The sequence below is a fragment of the Puma concolor genome, chromosome C2 (assembly GCF_028749965.1).
Source record: "Puma concolor isolate L17-30 chromosome C2, mPumCon1.1.hap2, whole genome shotgun sequence".
Taxonomy (NCBI): Eukaryota; Metazoa; Chordata; class Mammalia; order Carnivora; family Felidae; genus Puma; species Puma concolor.
In genome coordinates, this window is record NC_141675.1 from 144,409,618 (window position 1) to 144,429,814 (window position 20,197).

The 20,197-nt window shown below is 38.1% G+C and overlaps 1 protein-coding gene across 3 annotated transcripts in view; it reads right to left on the reverse strand.

Moving 5' to 3' along the window:
• Positions 1-20,197, reverse strand: part of LTN1 (listerin E3 ubiquitin protein ligase 1) — a 69,142-nt gene that overhangs the window by 10,477 nt on the left and 38,468 nt on the right. For all 3 annotated transcript variants that reach the window (XM_086675800.1, XM_086675801.1, XM_086675802.1), the window contains 7 exons: positions 19,693-19,797; positions 16,466-16,608; positions 4,100-4,235; positions 3,756-3,900; positions 2,679-2,892; positions 1,581-1,818; positions 1,171-1,245 (listed from right to left, as the gene is read on the reverse strand). In XM_086675800.1, the coding sequence (XP_086531926.1) occupies positions 1,171-1,245; positions 1,581-1,818; positions 2,679-2,892; positions 3,756-3,900; positions 4,100-4,235; positions 16,466-16,608; positions 19,693-19,797 (1,056 nt within the window). The remainder of the gene's footprint in view (positions 1-1,170; positions 1,246-1,580; positions 1,819-2,678; positions 2,893-3,755; positions 3,901-4,099; positions 4,236-16,465; positions 16,609-19,692; positions 19,798-20,197) is intronic.

Sequence of the window (20,197 nt, forward strand, 5' to 3'; positions counted from 1 at the left end):
AATCAGCTGGTACTGTTCCCATCTTCTACCAAATATGCCCCCAACCCCAGAAAATGTAACTTTTAAGGCCCTTTTATTATCTTAAGTACCCTTCCAGCTTTATTTTCCACTATACCTTCCCTGACTACTCCACATATTCACTCACTTATCCTTTTATTCAGCAAATGATCGGTATTTATGGGTCTGCTTTAGGACAGGAACCATTCTGGGTGCTATGAATACAGTCGGGAACAAGAGACAAAATTCCTGACTTCACAGAGCTTCTACTCCAGTGGAGGACAATAAAAAATGTGTTGAGTGGCAACTACCCAACACCCCCAAACACATCCTGAATATTCATGCCTTTATGCCTTTGCACGTGGTATTCCCTTAACTTACATGGCCTTCCCCGCCCTGCTGAAGTGCTACCTAACTTTAAAGATCCAGCATCAATGTCTCCTCCTCCAGAAAAAGTCTTCCCTGCTGGTGCACAGCAGCTGTCTCTCTGACAGCCTGCTGCCTATCCTCTTCCATACCACCTGCCACACACTGGCTACTACCACAGAGGAATACTGTCTATAACAGATTATAAGCTTCTTAAGGACAAGAAGGATTACTCAACACCATAGTCTCCCGTTAGCATTTAATTACTACTCTGCATAAAGTGGGTGCTCAATAGATATTGGAATTGATACAGTTTCCACACCTATCATGTGGTCAAAGAAAGTTTTGCTAAAATGTAGCAAATTGAAAATATAACTTAGGGGGGCGCCTGGGTGGCGCAGTCGGTTAAGCGTCCGACTTCAGCCAGGTCACGATCTCGCGGTCCGGGAGTTTGAGCCCCGCGTCAGGCTCTGGGCTGATGGCTCAGAGCCTGGAGCCTGTTTCCGATTCTGTGTCTCCCTCTCTCTCTGCCCCTCCCCCGTTCATGCTCTGTCTCTCTCTGTCCCAAAAATAAATAAACGTTGAAAAAAAAAAAATTAAAAAAAAAAAAAAAGAAAATATAACTTAGGAACAATTAAGGAGAGAAACTATCTTTCTGGCTGAATTCTAGATTTCATTTATATCTTACAGAGAACTTTAAAAGATATATTGAATATATACTCTAAATTTCGAGCTTTTGCATTTATCAATCTTCTGAAGTTACAAGGTAGATTATAAGAATTAAAAAAAATTACTTAAAAAACTTACAAGGCTGGTTCTTCTTCTTCATCTCCGTATGACTTCAGATTATCCTGATCATATTGTGGTAATTCAGGCATCAATCTGCGGGTCAGAATATATTTCATATTATATTAAATTGTTCATTGTTAAATCATGCTCAAGAGCAGAAAGACCAATACTTACTTTGTAATGAGGATATTTTTAAATGGTTGTTTTCTGAAATAACCAACAATGGCCAGGACTATCTAAATGGAAAACTGTGTATGGAGAATAGTGACCTACATGATCAAAACTTTGGCATCCCTGTTATTAAAATGCATGATCAAGTTTTGTGTTTTGTTTTTAGTTTTTTACTTTGACTTTTTAATGACTAAGAGAACTAATATATTCTATTTTTTATACCACCACCACAATAATTCAATTGGAAGAATTCTTACTTGTATAGCATATGGTAAACAGCAATTTGCACAGGCCGAGCTCTGTAGAGGAGTAATGGGGCCAAAGTATTTAGCAAAGTCTGAAGATATTCTGGTAAGTTTGTTTTTTGGCCAGCAACCAATTTTGAAGGGAGTTTTTGACTCAATAGCTGGTCCTTTGGGATATATGTTAATGTTTCACACATGGGCTTCAGCACTGCATTCTGGAAGGATGTTTCAGATGTATCTTTGCTTTCTCCTGATGACAAAAAGGAAAGAAATATGCACATTCCAACACAAAGTAAGTAATACAGCTTGACTGATTCACAGAATGTCAGATGTCATTATTTAAAAAATGTTTATTTTTGGGAGAGTGTAAGTGGGAAAGGGGCAGAGAGACATGGGGACAGAGGATCCAAAGTGGACTCTGTGCTGACAACACAAAACCCAGTGCAGGGCTTGAACCCATGAACCACGAGTTCATAACCTGAGCTGAAGTCAGACTCTCAACTGACTAAGCCACCCAGGCACCCCCAAATGTCATTTAAGAAAATGAAGTTAAAAATTGACAAACATTAGTACTGTCCTAGCTAGAAACTGTCATTTTAACAGGTGATCATAACTGTTTAATAACTTCTATTAAAAAAGAGAGAAGTTTGGGGCTCCCGAGTGGCTCAGTCGGTTAAATGTCCCAACTCTTGATTTCGGGTCAGGTTATGATCTCATGGTTAGTGAGTTCAAGCCCGACATGGGGCTCTGCACTGTCAATGCAGAGCCTGCTTGGGATTCTCTCTGTCCCTCTCTTTCTGCCTCTAGCCCACTTGTGCTAAATAAGTAAATTTAAAACAATTAAAAAAAAGAGAAGTTTGAGTTATAAATAATCTATTCATGTTATCCGAATTACTATTATTTTAATGCAATAGACTTTGGATAATTTGTTATTTTTCAATTCTTGACTGTAAAGCAGAAGCATATGTGATGCTTCTAGATGCCAAGCTTTTTCTCAGGCTCTTTTCTTAACTATTCTGTACTGTTTGACTTAAACATCCAAAGTATTTGTTTTGAAATTTTCAACCAGTCATTTGCAATGAATCTCACTATGATTCCCCTTCCACTTGCCTGTAACAGTCACCAAAAGAGGTAAAAGCAAATTGTGGATGCCTTGGGAAAAAAATTCTTTCCATTCACTGATTAGATTCACGGGGAGATTGCCAATGGTGTCCAGAGTTGTGGAATCAAAAAAAGCACTGAGCTCACAGGCCAAATCACAGCTGACACAGGCAAACAGTTGTACAAGTGGAACAGAATACAGTGTGTGATTCTCCCTTGTTGTCTGAAGAAACAAAAATATAATAGGTAAGCAGGCGTCTGCCAGAACACCACACATCAAGGCAACAAAGAAAAGGCTCTTTCATTTCTCTAAACTTTAAAATAAAAAGCAGCTGAAGTGTAGAGTCTCTGGAGACACACATTTTACATCAAAATAGTTTTTTTTAATTAAATACTAAGAATCAGAATCAATTTATTCTGAAATACTTTTTTTATTTCTAAAACTATGAAAGAAAATATCAATTACCATTTACCAAGTAAAATATATTAAAAACATTTATAATCTCAGGAGCCTAACTAATTGGGCATTACTAAGTCTACTTTAAAACAAGTAAACTGAGGCTCAAGCAGGTCAGATTTGAACACCCTAAGCCACACACATAGTAGCAAACGCAGGGGAGATTCAGAACAGTCTAACCCTGATGAATTGCTTTGTGTGTCCATAAACATCACACTTGCTTTGTGTCATAAAAACAACACTAATTCCCCTGAATTTGCTTTATCTTTAACTTATTACTGACACAGTACATTTTATGAATAATTTAAGAGTCAAAAAGATCAAAAGAATAGTCACGAAAGATAAAATCTGCAAGGGCTGCACTACAAATACTACGTTAAAATGAGCTGATGGAGAGAACACTTTAATAGCAGGGGGTTCGGTCACTCAATGATACTGGCAGACATTAAAACTCTATCACTTTACTGTTCTATCAAACGGTACCTGGTGACAAATACATCTTTAGTGTTTAAATGTTTGCAAAAGAGCTAATTACTATCATTACTTGAAGAGTAAGATTAGTAATTGGTTCTAGTATACAGATATGCATGAAGACCCAACAGAGGTGATGACACATCGAGTTAATTTACCTCCAACCAAGCCAACATGGAGCACATGATGAAGTCCCATTCACTCTCTGCCAAAGGAGATGAACAGTATTTCAGGAACAAGGAAAGGAACCGGATTATTTCTATATTCACACCTAGTATCTCTGGACTTACTTCTGATAGATTACTGTGATAAAGACAAAAGCAAAACAAAACAAAAGAATTATATGCACAATTAGAAACTATTTTATCTTAAACCTTACTTATAAAAGTCTGGTTTAAATGTTTACCATCTTGTTACTGTACAAAACTGTGATTATAAGATACGCAATTCTAGATACACATTGTAATGGGGGGTGGGGAACACAGTATAAAATATCACCTACCAACTGAAAAGAAAAACATCTTCATGATCTTTCTTCCAGGATATTAGAATTTTTAATATACCATGTAATAGCTCCCCATCATCTATGCTTCTGGTTTGCAGACAAGAGTTGAAAATGGCAAGATGTCCAAAACCTCCTAAAGTAAAATTCAAAATGAAAATTAACCCACATCTATCTATACATATTGCCTTAAACAAAAGTCTTGTCTTACAGATGTAGAAATTACTGCTTTCTCTGATAAAACTGGTGTTTGAAAAAAACTAGGGATGATCACTCTCTTATCAAAGGATAAACAAGTAGGACACTCCTGCTAAGGCACCAAGTTGTAAAAAAGTATAGAACAGGAGAGACATCACCGAGGATGGTGACATAGGTTGTTCCTGACTTTGCTCCCCCTCACAAGAAAAACAGCTAACAGCTATTCAAGAACAAGGCATCACTGAGAGACTGCTATGGGTTTGAGGCTGAAGCGCCCCTACACCTCTGAGGCCAACACAATATGCATTAGGAAGGGAAGAGAAGCAGCTCTACCCTGACTGCGTTGCCCCTTCCCAGGAGAGTGCAGCACTGTGTGGCACGGTCTCCCCTGAGACTCTGGCTCCTTCGGTAGGAAAAGAGAACCCAGTGGGGAAAACCAGCACGCCTCATTTATTTTGAGTTGCTTTCTGGGAGCCCCTACTCTGATCTTGCCCCACTGGGACTGTGGGGAGTCTGTGACAAAGAATGGGGAGGTGACTGTAACAACCAGCACATAGATCTTGGCAGACCAAGTTCACAGCTGCATTGCCCAGTTGTAATCCTCACCAGTGGCTTTTTTATCTGTAGAACCAGGACAAGGGTGCACTCTGACCAGTGAACACAGTGGGGTACAGATCTGCCTGATTCTGATCCTGGAAGTTTTGCCCACCCCAGAGCCCAGTTTACCCATGCCCAAATAAGCAGCTGAGTCACAGCCCCACCCACCGTGGAGCATCTTCCAGCCCCATCAGACCAGAAGGGCCGGAGACAACTCCTGAAAGCTGTGTGGCCCGATGGCATTTGAGCCAAGAGGGTGCTGAGCAGGGCTAATCGCCCCAGAGCAAAGGCAGTACTGTGCCCTGAGGCTTCCCCTGCTACACACAAGCACAGTGATTAATTCCCAGACAGGCTGAGGGTAGCCCCTGGCTCCTGCCAATCACAGAACGTGTTTGGGAAACTGAAGAGTAGCCTAAAGCGGCCTCTCTCCGTCCCAGCCAGGCAAGGGAGTGGAGACGTAGCCCCACACGTGGAGAGTCTTTAGGCCCCATCTGACTGGAGGGCTAGCAAAAATTCCCGAAAGCTGTACAGCACAGCAGCACTACAAGTGAGAGGCGGGCGAGCAGAGCTGATAGTTTACAGAGCAAAGCCAGTGGCCCTGCTCAGTCAGGGAACTTGAGATGTACTTCTGTTTGGGTTAAGACAATCAGAGCCTTACTGGCTTCAGAGCTACTTCTGTTACTGTGCCCAGGCAGAAAATCTTCATATGTAGCTCCACGCTTTGCCAAATACAGCCTTTGGCCGGTATGACCAGAGAACCTAACTAGAGCACACGGGAAGCTCCATAACCCGTCCACTGGGCTACAAAAGGTGACACCCGGACAGAAAGCAGAAGCCGCGGCCTCCCCCATCTGCAGGGCGTCACCTCCTAAGGGAATTCTGTGCACATTCTTGCCAATTCAGGTCCCCCAGCAGTGAGCTGCACAGACTCTGGACTTTGTCCTGCTGCCCTGCCAGGGCAGGAAAGCTAATTCACAGCCCAATCTGCTACGAATACAGTACCCAGTCCTAACTAGTGAGTCTGACCAGAGAATCCAGGCAACTACAGCACCCTCCTACAGCCTCAGGTATGGAACCAAGCCACAGTTCTGTCCAATTGTTCTCCCCAAGCCTGTCCTCAGAGCTCAAACAGCCTTGTCCAAAAGCAGACTAACAGCAGGCTCTACTTACAAAAGGACAGTGCCAGCAGACACACCTGAAAACCCAAACTGAGCTGACTGATAAAGAACGATCTCTGCCACAACCAACCTACAAATCATAACGTTTGGAAGAGGAGCACAACTGAATGTGCAGATACTGCCGTAAGGAAAAAAAGGATCACAAATAATCAGATAAATCTGACACCATCAAAGGAAACTACTAAAGCTCTAGCAAATGACCCTGAAGAAATGGAAATCAGTTAAACCGGCAGACCAAGAATTCAGAATAATTCTCTTAAGAAGGTTTTTAGCAAATTATAAGAAAAGACAACTAAACAAAGTTAGAAAAACAATGCATGAACAAAATGTGAAGTTTGATAAGGAAACAGCAACCATCAAAGCAAACAAACAGAGGTGCGCCTGGGTGGCTCAGTTGGTTAGGCAACTGACTTCAGCTCAGGTCATCATCTCACAGTTCGTGAGTTCGAGCCCCGCGATGGGCTCTGTGCTGACAGCTCAGAGCCTGGAGCCTACTTCAGATTCTGTGTCTCCTCCTCTCTCTACCCCTCCCCTGCTCATGCTCTGTGTCTCTGTCTCTCAATAATAAATAAACATTAAAAAAAAAAAATAAAAAACAAAACAAACAAAAACACCCCCCAGAAATCCTGGAGTTGAAAAATACAGTAAAATGAAATGAATTCAATAGTTTCAAAAGTTGACTGAACTATGCAAAAGGATCAGACACCTTGAGAATAGGACACTGGAAATTATGTAGTCAGAAAAGCAAGATGAAGAAAGAAAATGCCTATAGGAATTATGGGACACAACGAAAAAAGAAAACAACTACAATATTCACATCATGGTAATTCCAGAAGGAGAAGAGAAAGGGACAATAAGTGTATTTAAAGCAATAATGGCTGAAACTTCCCGAACCTGCAGAGAGAAATGCACATCCAGATCCATGAGGATAATTACTTGGTAATAAACTGAATGTGAATAGGGTTACCCTCAGTCATATCATAACTAAATTGTCAAAAGTCAAAAGAATTTTAAGAATAGCACAAATGATAAATTTCATATAAGAGACCTCCCATTAGAGTATCAGTGGTTTGCTCAAAAGAAACTTTTCAGGCCAGGAGAGAATGGGATGACATTCAAAATACTGAAAGAAAATGAATGCTAACCAAGAATTCTATGCCCAGCAAAGCTGTCCTTCAGAAATAAAGAAGAGACAGAAAGTTTCCTGGATAAAACAAAAGCAAAAGGAGTTCAATACCATCAGATCTGTCTTACAAAAAAGGCTAAAAGGAGTTCTTTGAGTTGAAGTAAAAGTACACTGGTTAGCAACATAAAACATAAAAAGGTAGCATAAATCTCACTGGTAATGGTAAATAAAGAGTTGAATTCTACAATATGACAACAGTGGTACATAATTCACTTACAACTCTAGTTAAAAGGTTTCTTCTTTTTTAATATAGTAAAAATGGGGCAGCTGGGTGGCTCAGGGTTGGTTAAAGGCCCTACTTCTGCTCAGATAATGATCTCACAGTTTGTGAGTTCAAGCCCTACATCGGATTCTCTGTCTCCCTCTCTCTCTGCTCCTCCCCTGTGCAGTCTCTCTCAAAAATAAACATTAAAAAATAAATAAAATAAAATATATTAAAAATAACCATAACTACAATAATCTAGCAATTATATAATATAAAAAAAACTGCAAACTGTAACAACAATGGTAAATTAGCAATGATTCTAATTTAAAGTCACCAGCTACATTAGCCCCTAAGAGTGTCAGCCTGTTCTTTGAAGCCAGCCATTGACTTCTCCTCTCTAGCTATCAAAGTCCTAAATGGCATCTTCCAAAAGAAGGCTGTTTTGTCTACATTGAAAATCTATTATTAGTATAGTCACTGTCATTAATTATCTTAGCTAGATCTCCTGGATAACTTGCTATAGTTTCTATATCAACATTTACTGCTTCACCTTGCACGATTATATTATAAAAATGGCTTCTTTCTTAAATCTCATGAACCAACCTCTCCTAGCATCAAACTTTTCTTCTGCGGCTTCCTGACCTCATTTAGCCTTCTTAGAATTGCAGAAAGTTAGGACCTAAAGGGAATGTTGTAGCTGGTTTGATCTTCTATCCAACCACTAAATCTTCTCCACATCAGCAGTAAGGCTGTTTGCTTTCTTATCATTTATGTGTTCAATGGAGAAGCACTTTTCATTTCCTTCAAGAATTTTTCCTTTGCACTCACGACTTAGCTGCTTGGTGCAAGAGGCCTAGCTTTCAAGCTATCTTGGCTTTCAACATGATTTCTTCACTAAGCTTAATCATTTCTAGCTTTTTTTGTTTTGTTTTTTAATCATTTCTAGCTTTTGATTCAAAATGAGACACGTGACTCTCCTTTCACTTGAACAGGCAGAGGTCCTTGTAGGGTTATTAACTGGCCTGGAACAGGCAAACCGAAGGAGGAGGAGGGAGACAGGGAATGGCCAGTTGGTGGAACAGTCAGAACACACCACAACACTCATCAATTAAGTCAGATGTCTTACATGGGCATAGCACATGGCACCTCCAAATAATTACAATAGTAACATCAAAGATCACTGATCACCAGAAAAAAACATAATGAAAAAGCTTGAAATACTGCAAGAATTACCAAAATATAACATATAAACATGAAGTGAGCAAATACTGTTGGAAAAATGGCACTGATAGACTTGCTTGATGAGGGTTGCTATAAGCTTTCAATTTACAAAAAAACAAAAAACAAAAAAACAAACAAACAAAACCCAGTATCTGCCCAGTGCAATAAAGCAAAGTGCAACAAAACAAGGTGTGCCTTTACTTTATATCAGACAAAACAGACTGGAAATGATAAAAAGAGATGAAGACATTATAATGATAAAAGGGTCAATTTTTCAAGAAGATAGTATAATACTAAATATTTATGCACCCAACATTGGAATACCTACATATATAAAGCAAAAACTAACAGAGCTAAAGGAAAAATACAGTAATACAGTAACAGTTGGGGACTTTTAATACTGCACTCTCAACAATGAAGATAGGTTATCCAAAGAATCAGTAAGTAAACAGTGGACTTAAACAACACCAAATGGACCTAACACACATAAAAAGAAGAAAACAGACTCCTATATCCTAACATATATGTATTTATTTAGAACATTTATGCTTCTGTTCTATCCAACAACAGCAAAATACACATTCTTCTAGGACAGACCATAGGCTGGACCACAAAACAAGTCTCAGCAAATTAAAAAAAAACCCTGAAATCATACCAAGTACTTTCTCTGACCACAATGGCATCAAACTAGAAATCAGTAACAAGAAGAAAATTTGAAAATTCATAAAGAAATTAACACTTTCCTAAACAACCAATAGATCAAAGAAGAAATTAAAGCAGAACTAAAACTTTGAGGTAAACAAAAATGGAAACACAACATACCAGAACTTGTGGGATGCAGCAAATGCAGTCCTAACAAGGAAGTTCACAGTAATAAATGCTTACATTAAGAAGCAAAAAAGATCTCCAAATCAACTACCTAATTCTATGACTTAAGGAACTAGAAAAAGAACAAACTGAGCCCAAAGTTAGCAGAAGAAAAAAAAAAAAAAGATTAGAGCAGAAATAAAAGAGAGAAGAGAAAAATAATAGGAAAGATTAACAAACTAAGAGTTAGTTTTTGAAAAGAAAAAAACTGACAAACCCCTAGACAGACTACCCAAGGGAATAAAAAAGAGAAAGGACTCACATCAACAAAATTGCAAATGAAAAAGGAAACCTTACAACTGATATCACAGTAATTCAAAGGATCATAACAGGCTACTATGCACTATACATGCCAACAAATTGGACAACCTAGAAGAAATGGAAAAATTCTTAGAAACATACAACTTAACAAGACTGAATCAGGAAGAAACAGAACATCTGAGTAACACTAATCAAAAATGAAGAGAAGGCCAGGACCAGATGGCTTGATTGATGAATTCTGCCAACTATTTAAAGAAAAATCAACACTCATTCTTCTCAAACTCTTCCAAAAAATGGAAGAGGAGGGAATACTCCCAAATTCCTTTTATAAGGCCAGCATTATCCTGATACCAAAATCAGGAAAGGATACTACTAGAAAAGAAAACTACAGGCAAATGTTCCTAATGAATACAGATGAAAAATTTACAGTAAAATACTAGCAAACTGAATTCAGCAGCACATTAAAAGGATCATTCACCATGACCAAGTGGGATTTATCCCTGGAATGCAAAAATGTTTCAACATATGCAAATCAATATATGTATCACAGTAATAAAATGAAAGAATCATATGATCATTGCGATACACAAAGAAAAAAGCATCTGACAAAATTCAACATCCATTCATAATAAAAACTTTTAACAAATTAGGCACAGAAATAACATATATCACAATAGTAAAGGATATATATGACAAGGCTTCAGCTAACATCATATTCAATGGTGAAAGGCTGAAAGCTCTTCCTCTAAGATAAGGAACAAGACAACAGTGCCTGCTCTCACCACTCCTTTTCAACATAGTACTAGAGGTCCTCGCTAAAGCAACCAGGCAAGAAAGAGAAATAAAAGGTCAGAATTGGAAAGGAAGAAGTAAAATTGTCTCTTTACAGATGACATGATTTAATATATAGAAAATCCTAAAGACTCAACCAAAATTCCTAAATTTATTTAGGAATAAATTTAACTAAGAAAATGAAAGTCCTACTTTGAAAACTATGGGATATTAATGAAAGAAATCAAAGAAACAAATAAATGGAAAGGTATCCCATGTTCATGGACTAGAAGAATTAATATTATTAAACTATCAATACTACCAAAAACCATCTATAGATTCAATGCAATCCCTATTCAAGACGCCAATGACATTTTTTTACATAACTAGTAAAAAAACACACCTAAAATATATACAAAACCACAAAAGACCCAGAATAGCCAAAGAAATTCTGTGAAAGAACAATGCAGGAAGCATCACATTTCCTGAAACACAGTATAATAGGGCATAAAAACAAACATACCAATGAAACAGAACTGAGAGGCGAAAATTAACCCAAGTACATATGACTAACTAATAAATGACAAGAGATCCAAGAATACTCAATGGAGAAAAGATCGTCTCTTCAATAAATGGTGCTGGGATGATAGGCTATTCACATGTAAAATAATAAAACTGGTCCCATATCTTACATTACTTGCAAAACTAACTCAAAATCAATTAAAGGTTTAAATATAAGACCTGAAACTATGAAATTCCTAGAAGAAAACAGGGGAATAAAGCCCCTTGACATGGGTCTTGGTAATTAATTTTTGGATAGGACTCCTAAAGCACAAGTAACAAAATAAAAAAACAGACAAATAAGACTACATCAAACTAAAAAGTTTCTGCACAGCAAAAGAAATCATCAACAAAGTGAAAAGACAATCTACCAAATGGGAAAAAATATTTGCAAGCCATATATCCAATAAGGGATTAATATCCAAAATATATAAAGAACTCATACAACTTGAGAGCAAAAAAACAGCCCATTTTAAAAGGACAAAGGACCTGAACAGACATTTCTGCAAAGAAATATATTTCAGGCCAGCAGATATATGAAAGGATGCTCAACATCACTAGTCATTAGGGAAATGCATTAAAGCTACAATGAGATATTACTTCACACTTACTAGAAGGGCCATCATCAAAAAGATAGGTAACAAATGCTAGCATGGCTGTGAAGAAAATGGACTCTGTGTGCACTGTTGGTGGGACTGTAAAATGATACAGCCACTATGGAAAACAATAGGCAGCATCCTCAAAACATTAAAAACAGAACTACCATATGATCTAGTAATTCCATTTCTGGGAATATAGTTAAACCTCAGATAAGGTAGGAATTAGGGGCACTGATCTCCCCACCCCATGCTCTTGAAAATCTGCATATAACTGCTGACTCCCCAAAAATTTTACTACTGTTGACTGGAAGCCTTACCAATAACATTGACAATTAACACATATCTTACATGCTATTTGTATTAACTATATTCTTATGGTAAGGCTAGAGAAAAGAAAATGTCAAGAAAAGCATAACGGAAATACATTTCTAGTACTGTATTTATTGAAAAAAACGTGTATATAAATGGACCCACACAATTCAAACCCACATTATTCAAAGGTCATCATATAACCAAAGGAAACAAAAATGCTAACTCCAAAAGATATCTGCACCCCCATGTTCACAGCAGTATTATTTACAATAGCCAAGACATGGAAACAATCCAAGTGTCCACCAATGGATGAAATGGAAAAGAAGTTGTGGTAGATATATATAGAATGGAAAACTATTTGGTCACAAAAAAAGAGGACATCCTGCCATTTGTGACAACATGAATGAACCCTGAAGACATTATGCTAAAGTGAAATAAGTCAAAGACAAATACTATATAATCTCACTCATAAGTGGAATCAAACCAAACCCAAACTCATAGAAAAAGAGATCAGACTGTGGTTACCAGAGGTGGAAGATCAGAGGAGAGGGGGCTTGGAGGAAAGATGTTGTAGAGTTACAAACTTCCAGTTATGCGATAAAGAAGTACTAGGGATGTAATGTACAACATGTTGTATGATATATAGGAAAGTTGGTAAAAGTTAATCCTAAGAGTTCTCATCACAAGAAGGAAATTCTTTTCCTTTCTTTTCTTTTTATTATATCTGAGAAGATGGATGTGACCTGAACCTGCCAAGGTAATCATTTCACAATATATGTAAATCAAACCATCATGTTGTGCATCTTAAATTTACACAATTATGTACATCAATAATTTTTCAATAAAACTGAAAAAAAAAGTATAAAATGTTAAAAAAAAAAATCACAAGTTTTGGGGCACCTGGGTGGCTCAGTCAGTTGAGCGTCTGACTTCAGCTCAGGTCATGATCTTGCAGTTTGTGAGTTTGAGCCCCGCGTTGGGCTCTGTGCTGACAGCTCAGAGCCTGGAGCCTGTTTCAGATTCTGTGTCTCCCTCTCTCTGCCCCTTCCCCACTCATGCTCTGTCTCTCTCCATCTCTCAAAAATGAATAAACGTTAAAAAAAATTTTTTTTTAAAGAAACCACAAGTTTTCAGTATGGCGAGGGTCCAGGATGAAAGCAAAAAGAGGTAAAACTGGAGAGATCAGTTGTCATAAGACTGTAAAATGTTCCATAGGCCAAACTAAGGACTTAGGTTTTTATCCTGTAGGTAAAAGGGAACCAAGGAAGAAAAGGGGGAAAAAATGTATAATGTATTTAATCCTCCTTTAAAGGCAGAGGAAGAATTTTTTTTTTTAATCTTCCTGGCAAAAGAGAATAGGCAGCTCAAGTATAATCAGAAACAATGGATTTTCTAATAACTAAATAGTGAAAAGTACATTAGCTAATTCTGTTTCATTACTTTGGCTGAAAGAGCAAACCCAGTTGTCAAATCTCAAAAACATTCCTCCTCCTCAAGGGCTTCCACACAGCTAGGCACCTCGTGGTCTGTGTGACACTCAGCCCTGTCTCCTGCCCCTGCTTCTCCTCTGCCATCCTTCAGTTAGTTATAACCTGGGTGGGAGAAACCACCCACACTCCCATTAGGTAATTCTTCTCCTCTCCACACAGCCTGTCCAACTGCATCCCCTGTTCCACGACTGCAAATCCCAGCCTTAAGCGAACACAACTATAAAGCTTACTGCCCTAAAAATTTGTTTTTGACATCAGCTAGCCCTAGGTGCCATAAAGTAATTCTTTTTGACAAATGTCTGTCGATAGGCATATTCTTCATCCACTACTTCAAACTTTCATTACCTTCTTAAAATCTGCAATCCAGCTTCCACTCATCAAATGACTGAGCCCAAAGAGACATAAAGCTAAGTAAGGAACACATGAAGTTCCCTATGTTTTCTTTATTCACATCTGCCCCCTGCCCCCACATTTCTCCTTAACTTCTCTCAGAAGAAAGTCACTCCACCTACACAAGGTCAGCATCTTCTAACTAGATCCCATCCCTCTCATCTCCTCAGTGGGAACTATCATCAATGACTCTGTCTCTATTTTCTATTCCTCCTCCTCTACACCTGTTTTCCCTCTGACCTTGAATTCGCCTCCAGTTCTCACCTTCTTTCTACATCCCTTTTCACCGAACACTTAGAACTATCTGGCTCGGGGCGCCTGGGTGGCTCAGTCGGTAGAGCGGCCGACTTCGGCTCAGGTCATGATCTCGCGGTCCGTGAGTTCGGGCCCCGCGTCGGGCTCTGTGCTGACAGCTCAGAGCCTGGAGCCTGTTTCAGATTCTGTGTCTCCCTCTCCCTGACCCTCCCCCGTTCATGCTGTGTCTCTCTCTGTCTCAAAAATAAATAAGCGTTAAAAAAAAAAATTAAAAAAAAAAAAAAAATAAAGAACTATCTGGCTCTATTTTCTCACCATTCTTCATTCCCGTAATGCCAAAGCTAATGGACACTTTTCAGTCCTGAATTTTATTTGAACCTCTGTGGCATTTAACACACGTGATGAATACTACCTAAAACTTCTCTGCTTCTCTTTATCTGTGGCCCTTATTCTTAAGTCTCCATCCACCCATACACCCCTTATATTTACGTACTGGTGTTCCCTTGATATTCTTATCACTCTTCACTCTCCCCAGACAAGCTCATTCTTATTTATAAATTAGACTACCACCTATATGACGTGGGCTTTGAAAGGAGTATTTCCATCAAGTCAACAGACAATCTCCATTTGAGTATTATTCCAGAGTCACCGTAATCTAATGTTTTCAAATTTTAACACTGGCTCCCTGTATACCCCTCCCCTATCTTCCTCCCAACCTTCAAGTCTCCTTTAAAGGTTCTCTCATGCACGGTTTAAAAAACAACAACAACAAAGGTTTTCTGTGAGGACTAATGGTATTTCCTTCTATCCAATTAAGATATAGAATCACAGAGCCATGCCAATTCTATTTCCTTAATCTCTTTCACTTCCAAATCCTCTCTTCCATCTATACCTTTATTTAAACTGTTTATCTCTCATTAAGTCTATTCCAACAGTTTCTGTCTTATAACCCAAATCTCACTTCCCTCATATCCACCTTTCACAGTTATCAAAATAATTTTTTTTGAATGAGAGAGAGAAGAGAGAGAGAGAGAGAGAGAGAGAGAGAGAGAGAGAGAGAGAATCCCAAGCAGGCTCCATGCTCAGTACTGGGTCCAACATGGGGCTCAATCTCATGACCCTGAGATCATCACCTGAGTCGATATCAAGAGTTGAATGCTTAACCAACTGAGCCACCCAGGTGCCCCTCAAAATAATTTTCTTTTTTTTTTAATGTTTATTTTTGAGAGAGAGAGAGAGAGACAGAGTGCAAGCGGGGGAGGGGCAGAGAGAGAGGGAATCACAGAATCTGGAGCAGGCTCCAGGCTCTGAGCTGTCAGCACAGAGCCCAACGCAGGGCTCGAACCCATGAACCACAGGATCATGACGTGAGCTGAAGTCAGATGCTTAACTGACTGAGCCACCCAGGCGCCCCTTACAATAATCTTTCTAATGAGATAGTCTTAATACTCTCCTACCTAATTTGAGCCAACAGCTCCTTAGTGCCTACCTCTTAAAGTCCAAACTCCTTAACCTACAATGTTAGGCCTTTTCCCTACTATTTTCTCAAAATTCAGCTTCTTGTACATCCTAACACCCTTTGTCCCCAGCCTTCTTCCTGAAATGCCAGCCAAACTGAACTCTCAACACTTTTTTGTTTCTGTGTACCTGAAATGCCCATCCCCAATTATATCCACATGGAAAACTATCCTTCATCACTTAAATTTTTCTCTTTGTGAAATCGCCACTGATGCTGCAAAGCAGAGCGGGGAAACTTGTTTTCTGCTGCTTTGACACACAGGCCATTTTTCTGGTACATTGGTTACCACGATATAACTTTATGTCTGTCCTTTCCACAAAAGGAACTGCCACAGAGCCATGTTCAGTAAATGTTTATTAAATTAACAAACTAACTAATAGAGTACAGAGTGTCCAAAAAGGTTTAAAATACAACGAAAGCTATTCTCTCTGTTACCTTTATATGTTCAATCAGTGGTTGACTAGGGAGAAACTGAAATTAAGCATAGCTAAAAATGCTATACGTGGAAATAATTAGAGGACATTGGTGGTTTTTTTGTTGATACCTGTGGTTTTAGTCTTCCCTAAGGCTGTAGCATTTCTGTACTGCAAAGTGGTAACAGCCACTCCCCAAAGACACCCATACTACTGACTGTCAACGTGTTATGTAGCAAAGTATAAAGTAGGAATAAATCAGCTATAATTCAATTTACCTCTGCTAGATCTGGATTTAGATATTAAGCAATAATTAAAGAAATATTTATTATCAGGCACTAACCATTAGTACTGCAAAGATCTTCCTTAGTCCAGGCCAAAAGGGGAGGTATACATTGAGCAATGAATTCTTTCTTGTCTTCTTTTGACAAAAACGGACAGAGACTTTGAATGGTATGCATATTGCCTTCCGTTAGTGGGAAAAACCTGTTTAAAGGAAAGGAAAAGTATGAATTATATTTATCCTAAATATGCAGTTATTTCACAAAATTCCTGCCCTTCAAAATATTCAAGAAGACTAATAACTCCACTATATAAAATAACTGTACAGGAAAAAAAAAGAAACTATGAAAAGAGATTGACAGCTGCTGATTCTTAATGATGAGATTGCGGATATTTTTTTCTGCTTCTCTTTTTTACATGTTTCTAATTTTTATTTATTAAAAAATTTTTTTTTACTGTTCATTTGAGAGAGAGAGAGAGAGAGAGAGAGAGAGAGAAAATGAGCAGGGGAGGGGCAGAGAAGAGGGAGAGAGAGAATCCCAAGCAGGCTCTGTGCTGTCAGCACAAAGGCCAACGCAGAGCTCAATTCACAAACCGTGAGATCATGACCTGAGCTAAAACTAAGAGTCAGACGTTTCACTGACTAAGCCATCCAGGCAACCCCCCAAATGAACTATTTCTAAGTGTACACTTCAGTAGTGGTAAGTACATTCCACCTGCTGTGCAACCAATCTCCAGAAGTCTCTTCCTTTCACTAAACTGAAACTCTACCCATGAGGGGCACTTGGCTGGCTCAGTCTATACAGAATGCAACTCTTGATCTTGGGGGTTGTGAGTTCAAGCCCTACACCAGGTTCTGAGATTGCTTAGAAATAAAATCTTAAAACAACAACAACAACAACAACAACAAACAAAAAAAACTACCTATGAAACAAGAACTCCTCATTTCCTCTCACCTCAGGCCCTGGCAACCACCATTCTACTTTCTGTCTCTCTGAATCTGACTACCTTAGGTATCTCCCAGAAGTGGACCATATACTATCTGTCATTTATGATTGGCTTATTCTATTTAGCATAATGTCCTCATGGTTTATCCATGTTGTATCATGTGCCAGAATTTCCTTCCTTTTCAAGGCTAAATAATATTCCATTGTATGTATATACCATATTTTTGTTTATCCATTCATCTGTCGATGGGCTCGTGGGTTGCCAGAAGTTTTCACTTTTACAAAATCACTTCTTTTATAGATTCTGGGTTTTTGTGCTTTGCTTAAGATCTTCCCCATATCAAGATTATACAGAGCTTCTTAATTTCCTTTAATACTTTTATAGGTCTGCTCTTTACATTTAGCTTTCATTTGGACTTCAGTCTTGTGTATAATGTAAGAGACAGGCACCTCACTATTTTTTTCAAACACATATCCAATTTTACTAACATCATCTAACATTCACTCACCTCACCGATTTGTGGGATTTATTTATTTATTTATTTATTTATTTATTTATTTGAGACAGAGAGAGACAGAGACAGAGCACGAGTGGGGGACAGGCAGAGAGAGAAGAAGACACAGAATCCGAAGCAGGCTCTGGGCTATCAGCACAGAGTCCGACGTGGGGCTTGAAGCCACAAACAGTAAGATCATGACTTGAGCCAAAGTTGGATGCTTAACCAACTAAGCCACTCAGGCACCCCACTCACCTCACTGATTTGAAAGGCCACCTATGGCTCAGTTTCTGGATTCTGTGTCTTGATCCACTGATTTGTCTATTCACCAATTTAATACTGCTTAATTATTGTATTGGTAAGACAATTCCTTTTCACTTTTATCTTTCAGAAATTTCCTACCTATTCTTGAGCATTTTTTCCTTCAAATGCATACTGTGTTTAGAGCAGTTTGTCAAGTTTTTCAAAATATATTGCTGGAATTTTTATTGAGATTGCATTGCAATTACAGATTGATACAACCATTTTTACAATTTAGCTTCCTACCTTTTTTGTAATCTTTACTAAAATTTCATAATTGCATTTTTGTTGTTAAATTTATTTCTAGGTATAGTTTTGTTGTCATTGTGAATAGAATCTTTTTTCCCATGACATTTTTAATTATTACTACTGAATAAGAAAGTTTCTGATTTTTCTGTCAAGTATATATATCCATATTAGTAATTAATTCTAATATGTCTCCAGTTAATTCCCTGTTACTTTCATAATCAGAAGAATTAAATTATGCTGAATAAAAAAGCTAATATCGAAAGATCATATGCTGCATGATTCCACTTATATAACTTAACTAAATGGTAAAAAGAACAGATTACTGGTTGCAAGAGATGAGAATGGGAAAAAGAAAGGTGGCCTGGCTGTGAAAGGGTAACACAAGAGGTCCCTGTGGTAACACTGTTCTGTCTGTTGGTCTGTGGTGGCGTCACACATGGGATCTACACAGAACACACACACAAATAAGTACATGTAAACTTGGTCAGTGGATTGTATTGATGTCATTTTCTTATTGCAAAACTGTATTAAAGTTATGCAAAACAGTACCACTGAGGGAAACTCAATGAAGGGTATATGGAATCTCTTTATATTATTTCTTACAATTGCTTGTAAATCTATAACTACCTTAAAATAACAAGTTTAAAAAAAATTTTAAATAAGAAAAAACTGAAATTTATTTCATGATTTTAGTGTACAAGATCATATACATATCATTTCAGAATTCTTCTTGGTAAACCAGTAAATTCAAAATGCCTCTTGGTAAATTTCAACTAAATGTTTGAGGTTCAGCCTCTCTAATATGACCAACTCTAGAACTCTAGTATGCCCAACCCCACAATCTATTTCTTTGTCTTAAGAACACATTTATTGCATTTCTAGAATATATTTCAATAGGATGATCCTTACTAAAGCAAAGGATAAGTAACTTTCCCTATCACTTCCAAACAGCAAATAAAGTAACAGAAGAAGGATATTAGGGAGAGGTAAAAGAAAGATTTCTACCAAAAAGATTTCTGAGGAAAAGAGAGCAAGTTAACAAAATGCTAACTTTTTAAACCAAGTACAAAATTCTACAACAAAATATTATAAAGTTTAAAATGCTTATATGAGAAGGTGTGTCCCAAACCTAAAATAATTTAAATTGTTTTAAAGTCTTTAATCTCATTTCCTTGAATTTCCGCATTTCTTAAACCTTGTTTCCTTGACTGATATAGAGATTATTCATTAGTTGGGCTTGCCAAAGTGACCAAATACAGCAAATTACAAAGTATAAACATTTTAAATCAGAATACCCTTCTTTTCTCCTATAATGCCGTTTTACTTCATCAGATGAAACACTCCGGGAAAGGATCAACTTAGCAATAATAAGAGACCAAAGGGTGCCATTTTCCATGGATCTAAAAAAAGAAAAAAAAATCCATTTTCAAAGTGTTTACAATTTTTACCATTTATCTGGATTCCTTTTACAGAATTAAATCAATCACCTTGTGAGGGTATCAATTCACTCAGGGCTTTTGCCCCTGAACAGCTGCCATTACTGAAAAGACTGGGAGCCTAGCTTTCCAACACTCCTTTACAACTGGTACTGAGCTCTCATCCCAAAGCCCTTCAAATCCTAATAGAGGAGAGCAGGTTTGAGGATCAGAGACGGTAGCTGGAAAAAGGACATATCCCAGAGGACACCAAGCCTGGTTAATGTTGAAGAACCAAGGAGGTATTCATATCTACTGGGGGAAAGTTCTGAGTGTCCTAGAGTATGTAGATGGAGACTGCAGAGAAAAGCTCAGCCTGGGACCT